Genomic DNA, 21,376 nt, shown 5'->3' on the forward strand with positions numbered 1-21,376 from the left:
TAATTAATAATGAAATCTACGTATTATACAAATTATAATATTATAATATCTTCAAAATGTGTAATAATAGAATATAAATAAAATAATTATTAACATATAAATAAAAAATAAATATATAATACAAGTTTAAAACCTTTAATGATAATAATGTATAGATAAAAATGTATAATAATATAAAAATGACATAATAACATATAATATAATTATAATGTATAATATAAAAGTATATATATATAAAAATAATATATAATTAATAATTAATAAACATATAATATAATAATAATATATAAATAATAATGTAAAATAATAATAATTTATGAAAAATAATATATAATAAATAATAATAATATATAATATATAATAAAATAATTATATAACATAAAAATAAGGTTTAAAAAAATAAAACAAATAACAATGTAAAATATATATATATAATAATAATGATAAATATATAGGGTTATATTTGAAATTCAATAAAATTACAGGGCGAATTTAAAAGAAATAACATTGGATTAAGGTCCTAATTGCAACGCTCGAAAAATGAAAGGGACTCATTGGGCAAAATACCCTATTCCCAAAACGTCAACGCTTTGATTCTGTGTTTAAAAAAGGGTCAGGGATCATATTGAAATCAAAATAAAAATAATGGGCAAAAATTAAAAATTGCAATAAACTTAATTTGACAGATAAAAAGACGAAAGGACTAAAGGGAAATTATCCCATTTTCTTAAAACACGCGGACCATCCGGGTCGGATCGGGTCGGATCTTGGGCCCTATATAAGTTAAATTCTGATTTTAAAATTCATTTCTAACACCCCCTTTTAAAAAAAAACTCTGAAAACCCCTCTCCGTCCTCTGGCCTGAGTTCCAACAACGGCCGATGACCACCGTTCACGCGCCTCACGCGCCATCGTACACGGTGGTCGGAGGTTCAAAATTTCTCCTTTTTACGGGCAAATCACAGGTATTATTTCTCCTCTTTATTTTTAAAAGTATTTTCCTGTATTACAACTCAAAAATGAACTGTTTTCTCTTTACTTTTTTTTAAAAAATCTGTTTCTGGATCGTTTGTTGTATTAAAAATACATGTATGTATATAATAAAAAAAGAAAGAAAATAAAAGAGAATAAAAATAGTAAAACCTTTGAATCTGTTGTTTTCGTATTGAACCTCTGTATTTTTATTGCTTCTCCCCCCCTCCTTTACAAGTGAAAAGAAAGGCTTTTATAGCCACTACTGTGATTACATAAACTGGAAAGAAATCAAAGATTTCTTTCCATTTTTTGTCTGCTATATCATATCCTTGATTGTGATATGCTAAATCTCTTTAGTTTCCTTTTTGTTTGCAGGTAACCCACGAGAATCTCACTCAACCACTGATGTTTGCACGCTAATGGAGCCAACGCCAGATTCTGGCGTGTCTTGCGTGTTGATGGTGGCGGTGACGAAGGCGTCGATGATGGCTGACGATCCCGGCCTTGACTGCATTGATGGCCTCGATTCGGGGAGCTGGACAGACGCTCCCCGAAGCTTCCAGAATCCCTTACGGCACGAGGGAAAAAGTTAGGAAGAAACCCTAGGATTTCTTGTGTGTTTGGGGCTCATTGGGCCTGCTAAGAATTTGGGCCATGACTGTATTGGTGTATTGGGTTATTGTAACGGGCTATGGGGTTATTGGGTTTATTTGGGTTGCTGGGTAGTAACAGTGGGCCTACTGGGTAGGGTCTTGTAATTGGACTTTTTAAATGGATTTAAATTTTTATATTATGCTTTCAGCCCGGTCAAATTTGGGCTATTACAATAAGTATTTTCATTAGACAGAAAATATATGATAGTAGTAGCACCAACTTCTATCTCTAAGTTTTCTAAGTTCAAGTCTCTTGCCATCACAAGTCCATAACTTTAGCTTCCACACTCGTCGCTCTTGGAATGTGGTGAAAAGTTCCAATTACCCAATCCTTGTTGTGGTCTTGAATCACCCTTGAACGCCTTATCTATATTTGGTTTGAACTAACCTTTACTAGGTGGTTGCCAAGTATACAAGACCAAAGTTTTGTCATTATTAACACACCATTTATAAAAATAAAAAATAAAAAAGTAGAACAAATTTATTAAAAAAAATAATTTTCGTTAATTTAATCCTTACATTTATATTTACTCTTTAAAAGTAAATATAAAATTTTAAAAATAAAAATAAATAAAAGTTTGAGTAAAAAAAACAGTTGTCCCTAAGGTATAAATAAAATACACCTAGCCCTTGTAGTTTAAAAAAATACACAATTACATCTTTATGAGAATATTTATTTATTAAACAAATATGTTACATATATTCGTGGTTCTTAATTTCATAATACAAGATTAAATAATTTTATATATTTAGTATTAGAACTTTTGACTAACAGGAGATTAAGGGTGAGTTTAGATGGACGGTGGGATGAGGTGTTGTACGTTTAGTTTACTTTTTGTCTTACGCTACACTATCGTTACATTATTTAATCTCACCGTTACCATTATTTTTATATTAACTGCAGGTAAACGCACCACTCATTCAAACCCTAAGAGAGTGTTTAATGGTAACCACCCATTCCTATTTATTTCGTTCTTCTTATATATTATGTGTGATTTTTCAGAAAACTTTTAGAGGTTCTTTCAATTAATTTCATTTCCATAGTGGTTGTGATATATTAGAAAATGAAGAACTAAAGTGATATCTCTTTAATTTTTTTATTTGGATGTGTATTGTTGTTGAAATTCATTTATATGGAGAGGATAGACAGTTCATGCCCATTTACAGTTGTTGGAGATAAATAATAATAATAATAATAATAATAGCTACTGAAAAATGATAAAATCATGCAAAAAAAGAAAAGAAAGAATATTTGTGTGCGTGTGTGAGATTTTAATTTTTAACATTTAGAGATAAGCTCTTTTTTAGAAAATTTAATATTTTAATTTAATTTAAAATATAATATAATATTGAAAATTATGTGGATAGATAAGATAAATTAAATATAAAACTCATAAAATATAAATATATTTTTATATTTTAATTTTTTAATACAATATCTAATTTTAAAATTAGATAAATTTATCCATAATCCTTCTAAATTAGAGACACAACCGTGTCTCTGCCCATGTGGACAAACATAAGCTATTTACTAAGCCAATTTTTCACCCAAACTTGTACACACCTACATCAAACCAATTGGTACCAATACAAGGCATAAATAAACAATCAATCAACTTCAACCAAGCATCATTTATTCCATTTCAATACCAACAAATACAAGACTCACCATATCACAATATGTAATTCAAATACATACCAAAGTTTACCCTTTTCATTCGTCAATATGGTCATTTTCAAACATGCATCAAATTACCTAAACTTAAACAAAGGCCATTTGCACACTTTTATACATCATCAAATCACCATTATAAGCCAACTCACATGGCTATGTATATATAAACCAAACCTAATATTTACAAACCAACACAATTGGCCAAAATACATATACCAAAAGACCAAGTCCCTATACATGCCATATACTTAAAATACCAAAGTTCATAGGTACCAAGTGATAGGTGGATAGTGTGAAGCAATCTCCGACGATCCCCGAATGCGAGCTAGCTTGATAACACTATAAAACACGAGAAAATAAACAAAGTAAGCTATAAAGCTTAGTAAGCTTGTATACCATAAACTTAATTCAATCTCAAGATTATAAATCAACAATTTGAATATATCAACATTTAGCATATATTAGCTAACAAACCTTTCATATACACAATTATGATATTAATCACATTCTTTACAAGTTCCTTCACACCAAAGCTTATATATGTCACGTACGTACCTGTACCATCTCATATCATTCTCATATTCAATCACATCTTTCATTTACCCGATGAACCATTTGGAATAGAAGTCGGATACTCAAGGGCCTCGCACACTAAGTACCTATACCATGGCCCGAAGCCAAATCAAGGTAGCTTATATCTGAAATACTGATATCATGGCCCGAAGCCAAATCAACTGATATTCATGGCCCGAAGCCAAATCGGTATAACTCGCACTCGAAGTGCTAATATCATGTCCCGAAGCCAACTCAATGTATCCTCTAATGACATGTCACTAGTATCCTAAACTATTCCTAAGGTTCAACCGGGATTTTGAATGTTGAACCATCATCAAATCACTATCGATCATATCCATAGTCTCGTATTCACAATTTATGCAATATCAAAGCATATGAAATACATTTGTATCAAAACTTATAATATACGAACGAACATTGGATGTAAAAACGACGAAACAGGCTGATTAGTCGATAACTTTACTTTTCCCTCGATCTAGATCTGAATTTCACTTTTCTTGATCTAATTGCATGAATTTGTCTTAGCTGGATGAAGAACCCTAAAATTTTGCCTTTCTTCTCTTCAATTCATGGAAAAGAAGAAGATGGACACTAACTTTGCTTTTTGTTTTATTTATTTTAAGTTTATTATGCTAATGACTATTTTAACCTTAATGAAAAACCATTAATATCATCAAAATGATGTCTAACTATGTCCACTTATAATTCAAATGGTCTATTTACGACATAAGGACCTCTAATTTAAGATTCCTTAGCTATTTAACACCTTTAACTTGTAGAATCCTAATTTTGCACCTTACGCGATTTAGTCCTTTTTACCGAATTGAGCATTCAAACATAAAATTTCTTAACGAATTTTTCATACAAACATATTGTCATGCTGTAGACATTAAAATAATAATTATAAAATAAATATTTCGACTTCAGATTTGTGGTCCCGAAACCACTATTCTGATTTGACTAAAAAAGAGCTGTTACACCAGGCACTTGCCAGCCCCTTATATCCGCCTTTGATACTAAGATCAACCCTAAGCTTACTCCTAAAATTTTTTGGACCGATTCTCTTCCAAGTTTTATGACCAATATTACATTTATAAATCACAATTTTAGTATCAAGATCATCCAACTCTACCATGTTCATCAAAACTCAACATATTGTAGATGAAACTCATATATAGTTTTTTTTAAGAAACTGTAGGAAATAATTTATTGGGTTTTATTAAACAGCATAAATGTTATTGTAACCAAAAAAAAATTATAAATTTAAGTGCGTTTAAATACGTATTTTTTCGAATTAAGGATTTGTAGAATTTGAATAGAAGTCTTATATTATTTAAGGAAAAATCTCTATGATTTATGTTTTCCAGAAGCTTAGTTGGAAATGTCATTAATATAATATAATATGTAACATTGCCTACATGTTCGTGACAGTACTAGCATTTGTTTTTGCGACAGATTTGATGACATTCTTTCACATCATGAAATCACTGCTACCAAATGTATTTTCTTTGCATTTAGACAGCCATAAGGTCCACACAACAGAAATCATTTACAAAGCTCTTTCAATTGCATTGCACTGGAGAGAGAGAGATGGCCTCAATGGACTCCCCCAACTCACCTCCGAACTGCTCATCTTTTGCAATAAGAGAAACAACTCATCACAAAAAGATGGCCTCATTAGACCCTTCAAACTCTCCCCCAAACCACTCTTTTGCACTAAGAGACGCCACAGGTCAATGCTTCTTGAGAAGCCTCTCCACCAAAGAAGCCTCTTTCAATGGTTTCCATTGCTCCCCACCTCGTTACAGCACTCCTTCTCTGCACACTTCTCCTTTATCCTCACCTCTCCGCACTTTCAACCCCAATCCTTCAAACCACACCATCAGCCTTGATGCTTCCTATAAATGCCTATCTTCGGTCCTTAAAAAAGATGGCCAGATTTTATCCATAGCTATCTCGAATGGGATCATTTACACTGGCTCCGATACAAACTTGATACGTATTTGGAAGTTGCCTGAGTTTTCAGAGTGTGGAGTGTTAAAGACTAAAGCATCCACGGTTGTTGCTCTTGCGGTATCCCATGAAAGGGTTTTTGCAGCCTATGGTGATACCAAGATTCGGGTGTGGCGAAGAACATGGGATGGTACACTGAAGCATATCAAGTTGGCAACAATACCCCGGACCAGCGGCTATGTCCGGAGCTACATTTCCAATAAAGATAAAATGGTAATGTCCTACAGCTAGCTGTTCATCTTGCTCTATGCATTTATGATATTTATTTGTTTTAGCAATTTTAAGCTAAGTTGCTTTTACTCTGACGTCGAACACGTTTGAGTAATACTTTGGGAATGGGATTTGAGCCTTCAGAGACCCTCCAAGCACACAGAAATCTTATAAAATTCGAATATATTCGTGTAAGAGTCCGTGTCCAAGATGCATTCGAGTTCTACTAAAGTAGAATTGTTGTGGGGGTAACAGACCGGTGAGTTTTGGTTGAAAATGAGGAACATGGCTAATAATGAACATGAAGGTTTCTTTATGATAGGGAGAGTGAATGCTTAGCAAGCATATGGGGGAGCAGAGAAAGTAAATGGGGTCCCTTTAAATTCAACTCTCAACTAATATCTGCCTAAGTTGATTTTAGAAATATCAAGCTTTCTGCATTGAATGTGACGCACTAAAATTTCCAATCTAAAGTTTCTTTTCTTGCTATAAACATGTAATGTGATGGGCATACTGCATAAAATTGAATAATGGATTGGAAAAGAGTGTTTATTGATCTTATATGTGAACGTTGTTAGGAACTTTGATTGACCGAGAAAAGGAAGAATGATATGGAAAAAGAAGGGCGAGGGGGAAGGGGATATCATGTCACAGTTCACACCTTTGACACACAATTTATTGTCTATAGATATTGGTTATCTTCTTTATGACCTTAAATTGCACTAATTTTCTGAAATTTTGGTTAAGTTATTATAGCAAGTAATATTAGGTTAGGGCATTTCACTGATGAAAATGTAGTCACCAACTTCTAATTTATACTGCAGAAACAGACATCGTTGTCAATTCTCTCACTATATAAATGTTCACAGAGAGATATGGTTGGGAAGATTGAAATGAAAATCAGCTAGCTTTCAAGTTTCAATCTATGCTTACTTCGATTTTTTATTTTCTTTTTAATTATTCGTGTTTCACACTTATGTTCAAAGATGGATATGGTGAGTTCTTAAATAAGGAAACTAGAGTTGCATGTGTAATTAATGTATGAACGGTTCCAGAAATTGATATTTTGCTCCCTCCCTTTACTGTTTATAGCATTTGTGATTTTTACATTATTTAGGTATACTTTGTATATGATTTTATTACAAATTTCACAGACATTGATCAATTGGTTTGCAGACGAGGCATATGGGGCCAATAACATCACTGGCAATCAATATATCAGATAACATCCTATACTCAGCATCTGTTGATAAAACCGTGAAAGTTTGGAAAATATCAGACTTCAAATGCATTGAGAACATCCCTGCACATTCCGAGCCCATCAACGCCATCGTGGTGGCCGACGATGGAATACTCTACACAGCCTCTGATGACGCCACCGTCAGAGTTTGGCGGCGCAATTTTTGCCGAGGTGAATGGCCACATTCACTCATGGTAACCTTACCAGCCAAATGCTCACCCGTCAAAACTCTAACCCTAACCGCAGACGGGGGAGTCTTATACGGTGGCTGCACCGACGGGTATGTACATTACTGGCTGAAAGGCTGGGCATCGGGCCAACTGCAATACGGTGGTGCGCTCCAAGGTCACACTCATGCAGTCATGTGTTTAACCAGTGTGTCTAACTATGTAATCAGTGGGTCAGCAGACTCGTCTAGCAGGGTGTGGAGCAGGGAACATGATGGTCAACATGTATGTCTAGCCGTTTTGGTTGGGCACAGGGGACCCATCAGATGTGTGACAGCATTTTTGGGACATGCAGGGGAGGAGGTTGAAGATGGTTGCACCATCTGCACCGGGAGCCTTGATGGAGTCCTCAAGGTGTGGCGTGTAAGTCGTACAAAAAGTGGCAGTGGAGGATTTGTAAAAAATGATTATTTTGAGTTAGATGAGGGAGTTTAAATCATCTGGTTGGGTTCCCACTAAGGTACAGTGTAATTGTTAATCATATATATGACTCCTGCAATTTTGTCTGTCTAGGTTATACCCACAAAAATATTTTATACCAGTAATTATATTTATAACTCAAATTTGAATGAATGTGGAACACCGATTAACTTAGGTAAAAAAAAGTAAAGATTTGTTTGATTAAATTTTGGGTAAAAAATATGATTAAGGTAGAATATTTTGATAATTAAATCCAATTTTTAACTTTTTAATACTTAATTTGTTAATTTATCAAATATAATTTTAATTAAAATTAAATTAAAAATAATTGAACCCATCTGAATTTATTCCATAGGTTTGGTTCATTGTTTTAAAACTTGAAAAAATAACATTTTTTTTTCTATTTTATTAATGAAGTCTTAGCAAAAGCTAACCTCTAAACTTTTAAGATTTGAGTTTGAATTTCATCATAAACAATTGTAATGTGTGGTGTCCCTCTCACCTTATAATTTTTGTCCAATTCTTTATTTATTGTTTATGGTTGGAACTTGTCCTATATTATCTTTTGCTAGTGAAACTTAAAATATATATATAATTATTATCCAAATCAATCCAATACTAGCAAATCGAAATTTCGTTAATATTAGAATGAAATGGCCTAATAAGCTTAAAATCTTATTAGACCCAATGTCTCAACCCAAGTTATTGGGCCTATGGACTTAGTTTTTTCTTTTTTCTTTTTTCTACTGTCTCTTCCAATTTCGCCGTATCTTTCACTTTGGAGACTCACAACTGAGAGTAACTTCGCGGCATCATAGGTGAGTCACTCATACATCTCTAGACCATTGGTTACTCTACTCTTTATTCATTTGTAGACCATTGGTTCAGCCATTGCCGCTTCGTTGCTACCGGTGTTATCCCTTTTTCCTTGATTTTTTTGGCTATTATATCTGTTTGGGTTGAATAAATTTAATTAGTTGAGTTTTGGTTTTCCTTTTTTAGAACTTTCAGCTCTTTGTAGTGAAATTTCAAATCCCTCTCAAAGGTTGTATTTTTTTGTTTTTATCCTCTTCCTCTTTTCTTCAAACTTGTATGGTTTCCAAGGATCTTTTATCTTTTATAAAATTTCAATATTTTCATGTTTTAGGATTCGACTGAGTTGTTGTCTTTGTTCACTTGTGGGTAAATATGTAGCTAGACCTTTTGATTAAATACAGAAACTTCATTTCTTAATTGCAATCTGAAACAGGAACAAAAGTGTGCCTTGAATTATTATGGATTCATTTCTTTTTTTCGTTTACTTAGGATTATATTCTAAATTTTATGGAAAATTTTGGCAAAAAAAAGGGTGTAATTCATTTGTTTTTTGGCTGTATTGCTATTTAGAAAGAAACAAAAATGGGTTAAACATAAAATTACTTAATAATTTGTTTATGTTTTGAAAATGCAGATGGCACTGCGAGGAGTTTGGCAACTTAAAAAACTGATAGTAAGCTATTGTGATTGGGGAGGGAGTAGCAGGGGCATCAGGTATGATTCAACTTTTCTTGTTTTCCACTTGTTAAATTTTATATAAACCCCTCGAGTATTATCTTCTTAACTTTCTGCCTAATATTAATTTTTGTAAATTTGCTTGGCACCTCTTGAGTGAAGTACTTTTCTGAATTTCAATGTTTGTTGCACTTCTCTTTTCTGAACATTGCAATGTGTTCTTCATGTCTTTGTTTGCCTAATAAAGCAGGTCCCTTTTTGTTAAATGTTTTCTTGATTTTCGGCCTAGAGTTTGTGCTAAGATTTGCATTTCAATTTTAGGTATCATCCTTGTTTACACTGTGGAGACTCGTACCTATACATAAATTAAACTACCGAACCACTTCTGAGTATACTTAGGCTGGCTAATTTGCTAATAATGAATGAATTTGCTTCTACACCATTATATCAAGCTAGTATTAAGCTTCATGTCACTTTCATCTGCACGTTATGTGATGGTTTGATAGTTGATGATATTATGGCTGATCTGAATCTAGTTTTAGGTGATTAAATATGTGATCACCAAAGTTGTGGGATTTCATAGATTAAGCAGGATATCATGGATGATGATGGATTTCATCTTGAGACAGGCTGCTTTCTTTAATATTTGTACAACTACATTTGAATGCTTAGCACTTCGGGTTACATTAGGGTACTCAAGTAATCTCTACATGTGTATGCACCGATGGTCACTGCTACCTGGTGAAAGAGTAGTGAAAATTTGAACTTTGCTGTTAATCGTCCATTGAAGTATTTTGGGACCAAAATAAAAAGAAAGAGAGAAGCACTTTTCCCACCCTTTTCTTTTGTCTTGTGACTGAGGGTATTCTGGGCCTTGCTGGAGAGGGAATTGACTTTAGGAATTCTTGAAAATAATATGTTGCAGGGATGCTAAGATCTAATGGACTGCTTTTGCTAGTCGTTATCACATGAATAAGTTTTTAATCACTTAATGATACAATACTGAGATGCCTTTCAAGTAAGGTAAGTAACAAGGCCATAGGATGGTTTGTTAACATTTGGTTTCGACTCATGCCATGGTAGTCTCAAGTTCAACTGTTATAATTAATAATAACGAGAAGCATGTACAAATATGGTTCCTCTCCTTTAAATGGATGCTGAATTCTCCAAAATCACTCTCAATTTCATGGTAATTTTTACATTGGTATGCCAGGGCATTTATGGAGTCGGAGTTACCGACTTTTAAAGAGAAAAACCCTCAGCTCGAGGTGGTTACTGAGCTCATTCGTGGGCAGCATCCACATTTGAAGGGCTTTTACAGTAAGTTATTCTTGGATGAGTTTCAGACAATGCATACACGCATGCATTGGTTTTTAGCCATATCTATGTGAACATGCATGTTTTTCTCCCAAAAATACTTCAGCCGTTTAAAACATATATCTTGCCAATTTCTCAGAGAACAAAAACGAGCGGGTGGTATGCGTGAAGAATATGACTCCTGAAGATATCCTTCTTTATGCAACCAGACTAAGAAACGCATTGGGAAGAAAGGTGGTGAAATTGAAGACAAGGCATGTAACCAAACACCCCAGTGTGCAAGGTACATGGACAACTGATGTGAAATTTTGAGACACAATAGTACAAGTTGTTCAAAATTTTGTCAGTATGTTTCTTTGTTGTTCTATTTAGCCATGAAGGCAACTTTGCCGAAACATTCCCTCGTCGGAGGTAAATGAAACTGTTGTGTAATGGACAAAGCCTATTGATGTCATAATAGATGATTGGACCCAAATATTTAATAATTTTTTTACTTAGATTTTTTTTTTCTGCTCCACTAATTTACTCATAGAAGTGATTGTTTAATGCTTATGCATCCTTGTTTGACAAAAAATAATCTGAAGCTGGAAGTGTTTTTTTTTTCTCAAAGAATTTATCGGAGGGATCTCAGTAACTAATTTTCTGCATTTCATAGGTCCATTAAAAGATAGATGTTGATTACAAATTTTAAAGTTGCTCTATATATAGAGTGAGAATTAAACCATCAACCACTGGTTAAGGTATGAGAGACCGAAAGAAAAACTTTTAACACTAACTTTTAACACTATGTTTGGCAGTAGTGAAAGAGGAAGAAAAGAGGTAGAGAATTACCAAAGAGGCGGAGAAAGTGGAATTTTTTTTTTCAAAATTTAGTCTATACTAATGGAAAAGAAGCTCTCTCTTCCTCACTCTCATTTACGAAGTAAAATCCCATTCCCTCCCCTCCTTTACTCTTTTAAGTCTGGAATTTTCAGTTCTTTTATTTCAGATTTTCATTTGAGAAAAGGAGAGCAACCAGTAGAGCAGGGCAGAGGCAGAGACCCCGACCCCCTGCCTTTAATTTTATTTTACTTTTTATTTTTTTCTCTTGTTTTATAATTTTAGATTTTTGGGCTAAATACTTTGGGCCGGTTTCAAGTTACTTGGGCTGAAAAATGTTTTTTTGGGTTTCGGGCTAGGATATACTTGGACCAGAAAATAAAAATACCAGGTCAATTTTTTACCAGTTCACGGATGAACCGGTTCCTCTCATTGCAGACCAGTGTGGAGGACAGTTTTCAGGCCGACCAACTGGTCCAGTTTCAAAAACCATGCCTTAGCCTTAGCATAAAGGAGCTTATCATAAAAGAAAAGGACGAATCCAAGTAAAACAATAGATTTCAGAAAGAACTGTAATGTGATAAATGATAGTCAAAATATAACATAAACCAAATGAGTAACTAAACTAAATTCATAGAAAAAAAAACATTAATAAAAAGCAAATCCATAAACCCTACAAAAGCTAGGACAGGACCAGCCAGCATTCATCCAACAAGTCTTTCGACAAAAAAAAAACTCCAGATATGATAGGTTTAAGCAGCAGCCTGAGCAGCAAGCCTCTTCCTCGCTTCCTCAATGATCGACAACTTGATACCCTTGCCCTTGGGAAGCGAAACCCATGGCTTTGTTCCTTTACCGATTGTGAAGACATTGCCTAGACGAGTTGCAAACTCGTGTCCAGCAGCATCTTGTACATGGATTGTCTCGAAGCTACCCTTGTGCTTCTCCCTGTTCTTAATCACTCCAACACGTCCCCTGTTCCTTCCACCAGTGACCATGACAACATTCCCAACATCAAACTTAATGAAATCAACAATTTTGTTGCTCTCTAAGTCAAGCTTGATGGTGTCGTTGGCTTTGATCAAAGGGTCTGGGTAGCGTATTGTGCGTCCATCGTAGGTATTCAGGTATGGAATACCCTTCTGGCCAAATTGGACAGACCTAACTTTGCAGAGCTTAAACTGCGGAATATGAATTCAACAAAACTATGTCAAATCATTATAAGACAACAACAGGGTAAACGTAGATACTGAAGATCGAACAGTAACATGAAACATAACAAACTAATGTCCCATTAATAAAAACCTTAGTCTCATCACCAGTGATGGCATGAAGGCGGAAACGACCTTTAGTGTCATAAAGGAGACGGAAGTCCTCATTTGTCTTGGGAATTGACACAACATCTGGTAGTAAGAAACAAGGGACAGTTAAGAGCCATGAATTTCAGCCAAAAGATTCAGTGAGTGAAGTACATGGTACCAGTAATAACCCATGAATTTCAAAACCTAGGATAAAATAGTGAACCCTGGACCAGTGCAAAATACTTTTAGCTACTTAGTCAGACTCAAATATGAGTGTTAGTTACGAGTATGCCTCTCTGACACAAGTATGTTCAATATTTCCAAATTTTACATGTATTTGGGAGGTCTTATCCCCAAACCCATGCCCGGATATATGCATCAAAACAGGTATTTCAAGAAAAATGCAGAGGAAGAGCAACAATGGCTTTTACTAAGACATGCAGAGATCTGAGATACTAGAGCCTACTTTATATGATTTTATAATATGAATAAAAATACAAGTACTTTAATTGATTCACAATGGCAAGTTCCACAAAATAAAAGTACTTATTGATTCACAATGGCAAGTCCCACATACCCATAAAACCAGCAGGGTAGGTCTTATCAGTCCTAACCTTCCCATCTACCATAACATGCCTTTGCATAAGAATAGCAATCACTTCTCTGTATGTCAAAGCATACTTCAGTCTGTTTCGCAGAATGAGAATAAGTGGCAAACATTCCCTCGACTTGTGGGGTCCAGACGATGGCTTTGGCGCCTGCATTAACAAATACAATGAACACAAAATTAAAATGAAGCAGTATCAGACTGGTAAGGAAGCCAAAAGAAAGCTCGGGAAAACAACATACGAATGCACCACCAAGCTTGTCAAGCATCCAATGCCTGGGGGCATTGAGCCTCTTCAAGTGTTTCTTCAACCCTCTAGCCTGTAAGGAGAAAACTTTAAATAAAGCCAAAATTTATATTGTTTAAAGCACATGAATTTTCACATTAAAAACAATATATGGACCCAAATTTAAAACAAAGGAGAGTTGACACATTCAAAAAACTCAATTATAAACCAATTATCAAAGAAACCCAAACCATTTTAAAAATACCATAACACGAAATCAACAACAAACATTTGATCTAACATTCCAATTTCAGCAACTAAACTTCTTATTTCTCCATCACATGTAAAACAATATTTAGAAGTATAAAGCTGCTATTGCCATACAACAGTAATAAGATATTAACCAGACAAAAAAATCAAATATAATTTTGTAAATAACCCCAAAAATGCCCAGAAGCCAAAATCAGCGTTATAAAAACAAAAGAAACATTTTTTTTCAATTTTTTATAGAAATATGTACAAGTACACAGTGATTCAACAAACTCATCAAACAAATCTTAAAAGAAAATTTAAAGCAAACAGAAGGAAATATGAGAACTGAAGTAATAAGTAAAGAGTGGGAACAAGTCCAAGTGAGCGAAGTGAGGTTCAAAAAAAGAGGAAGAAGCTAACCATGTTGGAGGAAGCGGCTGTTTCAGCTGAAAGTTGTTCTTCTTAAGAAAATGCGAACAAGGGGGAGACAAAACCCTAGCTTTGTTTTAACTTATATATGGGCTTAATAGGGTTTAAATCGACTTGATTTTATTAACGTGGCGGATCAAAGCCCAACTTTTCTAAAATAAAATTTGCAAGTTAAAAAAAAATTTATCTTCAATATTTATATCTAATAATTTCTTATTAAAATTGATTGAGTCTTAATTCAGTTGACATCGATATTGTTGCCAATGTAGGAGGACATGGGTTCGAGTGCGCTGAAGCGCGTTATTGAGTTGGTATTTATTGGTAATTCTAAGCATTTTATTAAAAAACAAATACTAGAAAATGTGATGCTACACTCGTATGAAAGGAAATAAATATAAAAAAAATTAATTAACATAATAAATTTATAATTAGTTATAAAAATATTTTAATTATTAAATATAATTATAAATTACATTATGCATAATATATTTTTTAATTAATATATGTAAGTTTTTTTTTAAAGTTACACCTACAATTATAATTATAAATTAGAATAAATATAAGTTAAGAATAGCAATAAACATACCATTAAGATAAAGCGTAATTGGATGTAAAATTGTTGTTTAAAAACCATTATGAATCATAATTATATATATATTAATAATTTTTAATAATTTTTAGGTAAACTACATCATTAGTCATTAAATTATAGGTAAGTTTTTATATTGGTCACTTAACTAAAAAAAAGTTACAATTTGATCATTGAACTATTTGAAAGTTTTTATTTAAGTCATTAATCTATTCAAAAGTTTTTATTTAAGTTACTAAGTTGTTAACTTTTTTAAAAAAAAAAAGTTTCACTAGCGAGCTCTAAGCAATGCTTTGACAATTGATACGGTTGATCAGTATCCATTGACAAGTAGAAGAACATACCTTAAATCCAAATCAATCTGACAGTCAATGTCGAAGATTGGAAAAAAAGTTGTTTGGATTTTGATTTGTAGATTCATAACATCTAAAATTGTTTCATGAAAAAAATTGAATTGTAAAAGAAAAGGGAAAAGAGAGCTTTCGATTAGTGTAAGTAATGCAAAAAAGGAAGTCATATAGCATCGACTTTAACAACCAAGACTTAAATGAAAACTTTTGAATAGTTCAGTGATCAAATTGTAACTTTTTTAGTTAAGTGACCAAAACAAAAACTTACTCATAGTTTAACAACTAATGGTGTAATTTACCATTTTTATGTAAGTACTTATTAAATCTTTGAAATTTAATTTAATCATAGAGTTAATTTTAAAATGAGTCCTTTTTATTTTTTATTGTAATCAATTTCTTTTCGAATTGAGCTTTTAACTAATTAATTTTTGTATACAAATAATTTAATGAATTTATATCAAAGTTAATATATAATTTATTGTAACACCCCTAATCTGGCTCCGTTGTCGGATTAGGGTTACAAAGTATTACCATACAATCGAAAACATTTAAACATCATAACATTCAATAACTTAAATATATCATGAACCGATAAATCACATACATTCCCTAAATCGAGCCATCAAAGCCCTAAAATAGTTTAAAAACAATTCAGGACTAATTTGAAACAAAATGAAAAGTTAGGGAAAAGTAGAAAAATTAGAAATAGGGATCACACGACCGTGTCCCAGCCCGTGTCTTCACCCGTGTAACTCACTAAGTAGGGTACATTTCCTTGTGCTAGGCTGTGTGTTAGTGTAATACCCTTAACCCGTCTCCGTCACTGTATTAGGGTTATAGAGTATTACTAAACAATCAGAATCATTTACACATTATACCATTCAATATTATAAACACATAATAATCGTCCATACACATGCATGTTGCCCTTAAATTGAGCCCTCAAGGCTCTAAAAATAACCTAGGAACAATTTGGGACCAATTTGAAATAGTTTAGAAAGTTTAGTAAAAAATGCAAAATTTGCAAAACAGGGGTCACACAGCCGTGTGGCCAGGCCATATGCCTCACACTATTGAAACACATGCCTGTGTAACAAATCGAACTAAGGACACACAGTCGTGTCCTAACCCGTGTCCTCACTCGTGTAACTCTCTAAGTAGGGTCACACGGCTATGTAACTTACTGACTTGCACCCTAAAGAACTCATCAAATGACACATGCCCATGTCTCAGGCTGTGTGAACTCAAAATGAACCTTAAACAACAAGTTTACCATTTCAAGCTTACTTAGACTCTAACATTCAAAAAGAACAACAAAAAGAACTATCATTCAAAGTATATACAATTTTACAACAAAAAGAACTATCATTCAAAGTATGTTAAATCACACAATCTAACATTCAACCAATATGCCAAACATAGGCACCTCAATCACAACATTCCATTAACACATACCATATATTTGCACTAAAACATCTTCCTTAGTTCACAAATCATATTAGGTTAACTACTTGTACTTAAAATCATACTATAACAATTTACATATCAAAACAATAATAATGACATACAAGCCTATTACATGCCATATAATCTGAAATGAACGTTCCAAAAACTACTGAAAATGAGTGGATAGTGTGACTTGAGTGCCGATCTGACCGTCCAACCTTCAAAGTTTCTACAAGAACAAAAAATAACACAAGTAAGCTCATTGAAGCTTAGTAAGTTCAACGTGCTAAAATGATAAATCTTACCAAAATAAGTACAACAAATTATTTAATATTAATACAACCATATGTGCTCCCTGTCATCCACAATCTCAACCAGGTGAATTGCAAATAATTTTTTTATACAAATAATTTAATGAATTTATATCAAAGTTAATATATAACTTATTTAAATATAAATTTGAAATATTTAATTTTAATTGAAATCAAATAAAATTTAATTACATAGTACTTTAATATGTAATTAAATTTTATTATTTTAAATAGAGAAATAAATAAATTAAATAGAAAATACATAGAGAAATAAAAACAATGGTATAATTGTCTTGTCATTTAAAATTTGTTTAATAAGTAAATGTTAAAAGAGGTTTACAAATTTCTTTCCAAACTTTAAGGGTAGGTGAGCATTCTTGAAATCATATATGGGTACACTTATTTTACACTAAAATCTAAAGTGTCTTGTACTCTAAATTTTTTTTTAAAAAAAATTCACAATTAAGTAATTTATGCATTATTTGTAATTAGGGCATATGTAAATCTGCGTGACGAATATATATTAAAAGTAATAAAAAAATATCATTTATAACTATGCCAAACCAAAGATATGGTCAAAAAACAAATTTTCTGTAAAAGGTTTTATAAAACAATAATGAGAGCATGTTTGGTTTGGTGTAATGGATTAGCCATTACACCCCTATTCCGTGGACCTCACTTAATTCCCACTGTTTGGTTTGATGTATTGCGTATTACAGGCCTATTACAATACGGATGTATTCCTCATTTTCTCTGCTTCAGTAAGGATTAGCTAATCGTTTCTGTTTTACCCTCCCCAGCCAAAATCTGCAGCTCCACCCCACCCTCTCCCTCCCAACATCAACAGCAGTTTTCTTCGAACCAAATATCCACCGTCTCAGATCGCCTGTGAGTAATCCCAACAGCAGTTGCCAGAGAAAATTGCCCTTTCTTCAAAAACCCAGCCCTAAATCCTTCTCCTCTTTCAATACTCCATTCGAACAAGTTGTGGCAACAGCAACCGAATGTAGACCATATCACAGGGAATAAAATCCGGAATAGTTTTATGTTTTCGAGGGGGAAGCTTCCTGGTCCTCTTAGGCAACTTCAAATGGATTTGAGAAAATTGATGCTTCCTTATACTGCTCTCAAACTCAAGGTAATTCATTTCCCTCTTTTTTGTTTAAAAAAATGAAATTTTGTTGTTTTATAAGTTGTCCCTTCAACTAGGTTTATTGTTTGCCGTTGTTTAATGGTTGCAGGAGAAGAAAAGGAACAATTTGAAAGACTTTTTGAATGTTGCAGGGCCAATGGGTGTAACCCATTTCCTCATTTTATCTAAAATCAAAACTTCGCCTGTCCTTAGGGTTGCAAAGACCCCTCAAGGCCCTACTCTCAATTGCGCCCTCGTTGCCCGTAGGATCTTTTCAAGAATCCTCATTTGGTAATTTCTTCTACTCACACTGTCTCAGCAGTAGAACTTTTAAGGTTATTGTAATTCTTAGCTGCTTGTATAACTTAGAAATGGATGTCTTTTTATGAGCCAAATATTGTGGTGTTTTTTTGTATTAAAACATAACTAAAGAGAGATTGAAACCTTGTTCTTTCTTTGAGTTTATGCCTTAACTTGTATGGAACCTTCATGGTAGTAATTCTAAATATATCTTTGGGCAGATTGTTCTGTTTGGTTTTGCAGCAGCAGATGAACAATTAAGGCTCACGACTATGGTGTTCAAGAACATCTTTCCGGATATTGATATCAACACTGTGAGTTCACTTAGACAGTTAAATTATAGTATCCAAAGTGATCTCATTTCTTTTCTTCTTCCCTCTTTAACATTGTTTGGACATGAAATGTTACAGGTTAAACTCTCTTCTTGCCAGAGGATTGTGTTGATTAACTACAATAAAAACGTTTCCTCCCTTCATGTATATTCAACTGTTTGGCTTGTTTTCATTTTTAAATTACTTAATGCTAGTATATAGAAAATGGATTTGTTATTTTTATTTGGCCTTGACTTTTCCGTTGTATATATTTTGCAGCCTTTTCAAGCAAGGAGTCAGTTGTTCACAAAGGTAATTTTCTGAATTTATCGTTTCTTTGTTTGGGATCCTTTTTTGGGTAAATTTGCCTTAACTATATAATTATGTACATTATGGTAAGAGCTGTATGCCTAGATCAACAAATATTTGCTATTCCATTCAAGTTTATGCATACCGAATTGGAGCTATCTTTTTTCTCTCTTAGTTTCAGCATATGCTGTCTGTCAACAACACATGATGCACTTTTTCCTGTCTTGATGTTTATAGTTTAGTGTTAATATCTAAAATATGGACTTCAGAAAGATCGTAGTGTTGGAGAGGCAGGGACATCAGCATTATTGGATGATTCATGGTTTTCTTCTGATAGCTTTCTGCACTGCTTCTGCAAGGTAGTTTCATGATTTTTAGATGTGTAGTTGTGCTGACTAATTGTTAGCATGATTATTTTTCCTTGAAATAGTTGAAACCTGCATCTTTTTGTCAAGTTCTGGCATTTAGTTAGAAATAGGATCACCTGACTTATTGTTTCATTTGTACCTAACTTCAAAGTAACCATTTTTTAGTAACATTAGCCTACACCAAAATTGATAAGTAGTTTGATGGTGGAATCACAGGATTTCTTTTTGTTAGTGCAAGATGCTTCAGTTGTTGATGGAGATCTTCTCTCATGGGTATGTGTTCTAAGCCTTGCTTTTCTACGTTTCAATTCTTACCAATTTTATACTTGCCAAAGCATGTTACGAACTAGGAAGGTTTTTACACTTCACCTATTTCTTCCATATAGTTATCCCTTTCCTTTTTTTTTCCTCCTCTTAAAAGGAGTCAATGGTGACAAATGGAGACTAGGCTTATTATTCATATAGTACTTTTTATCTTCAATATTTAACTAATTAAACCTGATTGTTAGATATAAAGACTGCCTGAACTGTGTGTATATGAAAACCCTTAAAATCCTTGGGTGATTTGGCTAGTATCTGATGGGAGAATGTGGATGACTTTTAGTCCCCTGCAATTATTTATTTGCAAGCGGCAGGTATAAGTAAATTATGTGAAGTGAAAATCCTGAGTTTCAATATATGTGAATTTTGCAGACAAGGAAATTAAAAGAGCTGCTTGAAAATAGTTTAGGATGGGAGTTCCAGCAGAAAAGTGCAGTTGATGGAATCTACTTTGAAGAGAATGATGAGGTCTCTCTCTGATTTTTTCATCTCCATGAACTTCAATCTCTCTCTCTCTCTATATATGTATATAAACAACATCATCCCTCACCATTCCTGCTTTTAACTTGTGCAGTATGCTCCTGTGGTTGAGATGTTGGATGAGCCGAGCGGTAGCGAGCCCACATCTTAGATAGTTACATCATGTCTTATTATTTTTTGTTAATACATTAACGGCTGTGAGGGTAGTTTTCAACTTTGGAAATAGCAAGTCTGTGGTATATCAGCCTATAGGATCAGAGGTAAACAACACTTGAAATTAATTCCATGTATAAATCAATTATCTAAACTACAATGAACTTCCAATCTTGTCTCAAAATTGTGTGATCATGGACTGGGACATATGCTTAATTTAAGCCCTGAAATGCAGTGTTCGATAGATACAGCTATTTTTTACTTGATGTTCTTTTGTTCCATTCTGTTTATCCTGCTTTGGTTAGAGAACTAGACAAGGGGTGATGCATTTATGATGAACTCCTTTCTCAAAATAAAAAATTGTCTAAAATTCAGTACAATATTCAGAAGATAATAGTAATGGTTATTGAATTTATGTTTATTAAAAATTAATCAATAATTGAGTTGAAGTAAACCGGTGAAATGCTTACAAATAAATATTCTTTTAAGTTTGGATTCAATCTTTAAAATTGCATATAAAAATACCAAAAGATGAGAACACCGTTATATAAATATTTAATTATTTTATTAAAATAATTAACTTAGAAACAAATATTATATTTTTGTTCATGTAAATAATTCTTAAATTTGAATCTAGATAATTATTTTAAATTTTATTAAATCATATATTTTAATTAAAATATATTTAATATTAATTATTTCGAATTATATTTTATAGTATCATATATTATGATTTTAGTAAATTCATATAAGAATATTGATTATTAGAATTTTATTAAATTATATATTTTAATTAAAATATATTTAATAATAATTATGTTAAATTATCTTTTATAGTATCATATATTATGATTTGAGTAAATTCATATAAGAAT

General features: G+C 32.9%; 3 protein-coding genes across 7 annotated transcripts; 2 read left to right on the forward strand and 1 right to left on the reverse strand.

Moving 5' to 3' along the window:
* The first annotated feature begins 5,381 nt into the window (after positions 1–5,381).
* On the forward strand, positions 5,382–11,282 carry LOC107896795 (54S ribosomal protein L51, mitochondrial). 5 transcript variants are annotated; one of them, XM_041078877.1, is made up of 4 exons: positions 8,012–8,029; positions 9,440–9,519; positions 10,694–10,800; positions 10,937–11,282. In XM_041078877.1, exons 2-4 carry the CDS (start codon positions 9,440–9,442, stop codon positions 11,107–11,109), a joined length of 360 nt encoding a protein of 119 aa, XP_040934811.1. In that variant the 5' UTR covers positions 8,012–8,029; the 3' UTR covers positions 11,110–11,282. The 5 variants fall into 5 exon arrangements, with proteins under 5 accessions (XP_016677560.1, XP_040934811.1, XP_016677561.1 ...); XM_016822072.2 differs by lacking the exon at positions 8,012–8,029 and adding an exon at positions 8,584–8,807; XM_016822074.2 differs by lacking the exon at positions 8,012–8,029 and adding an exon at positions 8,798–8,900.
* An 872-nt stretch (positions 11,283–12,154) lies between these two features.
* Positions 12,155–14,594, reverse strand: LOC107896794 (40S ribosomal protein S4-like). The gene is made up of 5 exons (XM_016822070.2): positions 14,423–14,594; positions 13,767–13,844; positions 13,495–13,675; positions 12,922–13,019; positions 12,155–12,797 (listed from the first exon to the last, which is right to left on the reverse strand). The coding sequence occupies exons 1-5, from the start codon at positions 14,423–14,425 to the stop codon at positions 12,369–12,371; spliced, it is 789 nt and encodes a 262-aa protein (XP_016677559.1). The 5' UTR covers positions 14,426–14,594; the 3' UTR covers positions 12,155–12,368.
* Positions 14,595–18,615: 4,021 nt separating this feature from the next.
* On the forward strand, positions 18,616–20,762 carry LOC107938755 (uncharacterized). Its single transcript, XM_041078878.1, has 7 exons — positions 18,616–18,873; positions 18,970–19,035; positions 19,150–19,182; positions 19,449–19,538; positions 19,764–19,820; positions 20,241–20,336; positions 20,443–20,762. Exons 1-7 carry the CDS (start codon positions 18,832–18,834, stop codon positions 20,497–20,499), a joined length of 441 nt encoding a protein of 146 aa, XP_040934812.1. The 5' UTR covers positions 18,616–18,831; the 3' UTR covers positions 20,500–20,762.
* The last annotated feature ends 614 nt before the right edge of the window (positions 20,763–21,376 follow it).

Source organism: Gossypium hirsutum, chromosome A10, assembly GCF_007990345.1.
Source record: "Gossypium hirsutum isolate 1008001.06 chromosome A10, Gossypium_hirsutum_v2.1, whole genome shotgun sequence".
In the NCBI taxonomy this organism is placed as follows: Eukaryota; Viridiplantae; Streptophyta; class Magnoliopsida; order Malvales; family Malvaceae; genus Gossypium; species Gossypium hirsutum.

Excerpts from the sequence above, each read along its gene's own strand:
- LOC107938755 (XM_041078878.1), top strand. The coding sequence starts at position 18,832 with ATGGTGTTCAAGAACATCTTTCCGGATATTGATATCAACACT. Across the intron at positions 19,036-19,149 it reads AAAACGTTTCCTCCCTTCAT|CCTTTTCAAGCAAGGAGTCA; the intron begins GTATATTCAACT and ends TATATTTTGCAG. Across the intron at positions 19,821-20,240 it reads ATGGAGATCTTCTCTCATGG|ACAAGGAAATTAAAAGAGCT; the intron begins GTATGTGTTCTA and ends TGAATTTTGCAG.
- LOC107896794 (XM_016822070.2), bottom strand. Across the intron at positions 13,676-13,766 it reads ACAAGCTTGGTGGTGCATTC|GCGCCAAAGCCATCGTCTGG; the intron begins GTATGTTGTTTT and ends TTGTTAATGCAG. Across the intron at positions 12,798-12,921 it reads TCACTGGTGATGAGACTAAG|TTTAAGCTCTGCAAAGTTAG; the intron begins GTTTTTATTAAT and ends CATATTCCGCAG.
- LOC107896795 (XM_016822071.2), top strand. The coding sequence starts at position 5,470 with ATGGCCTCAATGGACTCCCCCAACTCACCTCCGAACTGCTCATCTTTT. Across the intron at positions 6,106-7,278 it reads TTTCCAATAAAGATAAAATG|ACGAGGCATATGGGGCCAAT; the intron begins GTAATGTCCTAC and ends ATTGGTTTGCAG.